The sequence below is a fragment of the Crocodylus porosus genome, unplaced genomic scaffold (assembly GCF_001723895.1).
Source record: "Crocodylus porosus isolate Cpor-Errol unplaced genomic scaffold, CroPor_comp1, whole genome shotgun sequence".
Taxonomy (NCBI): domain Eukaryota; kingdom Metazoa; phylum Chordata; order Crocodylia; family Crocodylidae; genus Crocodylus; species Crocodylus porosus.
Window position 1 is genome coordinate 95,578,825 of NW_017728931.1, and position 2,897 is coordinate 95,581,721.

Genomic DNA, 2,897 nt, shown 5'->3' on the forward strand with positions numbered 1-2,897 from the left:
TCTGCTTTTAACAGCATTAACTAACACAGCTGTTTAAAATACTTATCCCCTGTCTCAGAAAGACAGAGTTGAATTACATTTTAGATCACAGTAAGTCTCAGTTTTGCTATATATCTATAGATAGCTAGATAGATATAGTGGTGTTTCATTTTAATCACGGGGAAAAAAGGGTTTTGGAGTTTTTAATCAGAGAACTTTGGATTTTTTTAACAAAGAAAAGCAGGAACCTTGATTATGATTCATTATAGCCACTGGAACCACGATTAACACAATGTAGTCAGTCCCTTTCTAATGCAAAACTAACAGTCTAGTTAAGGGCATTTGGCACATGGACCAATTACCACAAGGTAAACAGGGGTGGAGGGGATTAATACCTTGTCAGCTACCCCCTAGTAATCACCAGTGTGCACACTTGTACCTCATGGTAAATGAGAGCTACCTCCAATGCACACTGTCAGGGGTTAGTTTTCATTTACCGTGGAGCAGGACATTAAGGCTACTTGCAGATTTGTAAAAAAACAAAGCAGCGTTTTGCTTTAAGTTCAGCCTACCCCACTTCTGAGCACAGTGCATGCCCAGATGAGGCATCTTGTTAGTTTGACCTGGCTCGCCCAACATTGGTATTGACTGAGCACTTCAGCAGGCCTTTTTGCCACTTTTATCTAATAACTGATCGAGTCAGCTTTAGATACAAGTGTCAAAAAGCCCTGCTGAAGTGCCCAATCTATACAGACACTTGGGGGCCAGTTCGAACTAATACACTTCCTCATCTGCTAAACTGCTGTTTTGTTTTTTGTCATGTCTGTCAGCAACCTAAAATCCTGCATGATTCTGATTCAGAAGTTGGTGGAATGAAAAACTTATCGTAAGTAGGGCCTTGACTAAATCGCAGTTTTCCAGACTGCATGGATACTGTGAAGTTAGCTCCATGTCACGATTTTTAAGGGTCGCGAGCCTGCGCCAAAAAAATGCATGAAAGCACAGGTGTCCCTTTGCAGGCTGGCAGTGTTCCAGGTTTCAAAGGAAAATCAGCTTTTACAGCGTTCCAGCCTGCAAGGAGCTGCTGGGGCCATGGCCAGATGAAGGTAAGTGTATAGGGAGCAGAGAGGGAAGGGGGTTTGGGGGCCAGGACCTGGAGACTGTTGGGGTGGTGTGTGTGCCTGCCATAGGCAATGTAAGACCAGGGCTAATGGGGCTTATCCCCCCAAGACTTTTTGCAGTGGCTGGTGACAGCAGCAGCACCATGACACTGCTGTCCCATAGTGCCTGGCCGTCCTCAGCATGTAGCCACTCCTCTGCTGTTGCTTAAAGCTACAGCACTACTTCCCTGCAACAGCACCACAGGAGGGAGGGGTGGGGGCCAGGCGGGGCGCAGCCTCAGCCACCCCAAATAATATTTTTCTCCACCACTTGGTGCTTGCCGCTCATATGGCATGTGAGTGGGTAACGTATCATTTTTCATGGACTATTCACGGAACTACTGGGACTCATTTGCCCAGATCAATGGTAGTTCCATGAATATTCTGTGAAAAATGATACTTTACCGATGCACATGTTGCAAATTTTCTACAAGAAATCTGGGATTTTCTCAGGGCTCTAATCATAAGTCATAACCCAGCAAAGTATAAGCAGAAACAAACAATCAATATGCCATGCAGAAAGCAGGAATTTGCTGTTAGGCAAAACAAACAGAAATTCATGTATGCATTTGCAAACATGGGAAATGGAAATAACCAAAGCAAGCAAGCCTGCAAAACTTACTTGTAACTGAGATAAAGCACTCGCTCCCTTACTCTCTTGGGAAAGGAAGAATCGAATTGACAGAAGGAGTTCCTGAATACAGCACCGGAATTCTTCCTCATTTTGTCCGCCAGTAGCAAGAGAAAATAGTCTCCGAGACTGAACTATGTATTTAAAAATATATTCCTGTGCCTATGAATGCCAAAAAATAAAGATCCTGTATTAGACCAAAGTCATAATCTTTAAAATTAAACAAAATAAAATTAATATATTTATAACATTTGTTGATAAACATGGCCTGACATTTAATTTTGTCAACATGTTTTTTTTTCCCCAGTGATCCACCATCATTACTTTATAAGAACATTCTTAAAAGCATTACTCCTTCATCTGTTCTATGCAAGGGAGTATTTGCTTAATAAGAGCTAGGAGGAGGGACCAGGACTCAAATAATATGCATTTTCCCATTTACACCAAAATTCTCTCCTCTTAACCTAACCAAAGAGGAAGGTAGAATCTTCAACAAAATATGTTTATCTTCGGATGCAAAGATTTGACTATACCAAGTGTGTGAAATGTGTTTCGCACCGTGGGATGAATCTTGTGGGCTGGACTGCCATGTATTCTGATGGCGACAGTATTAATCCCCAGAGCTGTCAGAGCCCTTAGAACAATTCTGGAACTAAGGGAGTTAACACTGCTGCCTCTTGTCTCCTGCCTCCCCCCCACAACTTTTTCCCTGCTACCAACTTTAATTGCCAGGGATGAGTAATTAAAGTCATCGGGGATTAATCCCACTGCCACAGGGATTATAGCAGTGGTGGTTATTAGTTCCATGGGCAAAATCTGGCCCGAAAATCTGGATGGCCCAGGCTGTGAGAAGTCCCATAAGTTGTGAGAAGTCCCATGTTCTGCTCAGCTGATCATCTTGGATCAACTTTTCAGAGTGAAAAGTTTCCAGAAACATGAATAAAATGATTAACTGAATGCACAAGCTAAATCTATTCCAACACGAAGGAAAGGCAGCAAGAAGGCAGAGCAGCCCTCCTGGCTCTCTAGGGACCTGCAGCTAAAAAGGAAAGCCTACAAAGGATGGAGGATGGGATTCACCTCCAAGGAGGATTATTCTGCACTGGTCCGGTCCTGCAGGGAGCAAA

General features: G+C 43.1%; 1 protein-coding gene across 2 annotated transcripts in view; it reads right to left on the reverse strand.

The window, feature by feature from the left end:
• Window positions 1-2,897, reverse strand: part of DOCK4 (dedicator of cytokinesis 4) — a 405,358-nt gene that overhangs the window by 109,952 nt on the left and 292,509 nt on the right. For both annotated transcript variants that reach the window (XM_019543391.1, XM_019543390.1), the window contains exon 22: window positions 1,762-1,932. In XM_019543391.1, coding sequence (XP_019398936.1) covers window positions 1,762-1,932 — 171 coding nt within the window. The remainder of the gene's footprint in view (window positions 1-1,761; window positions 1,933-2,897) is intronic.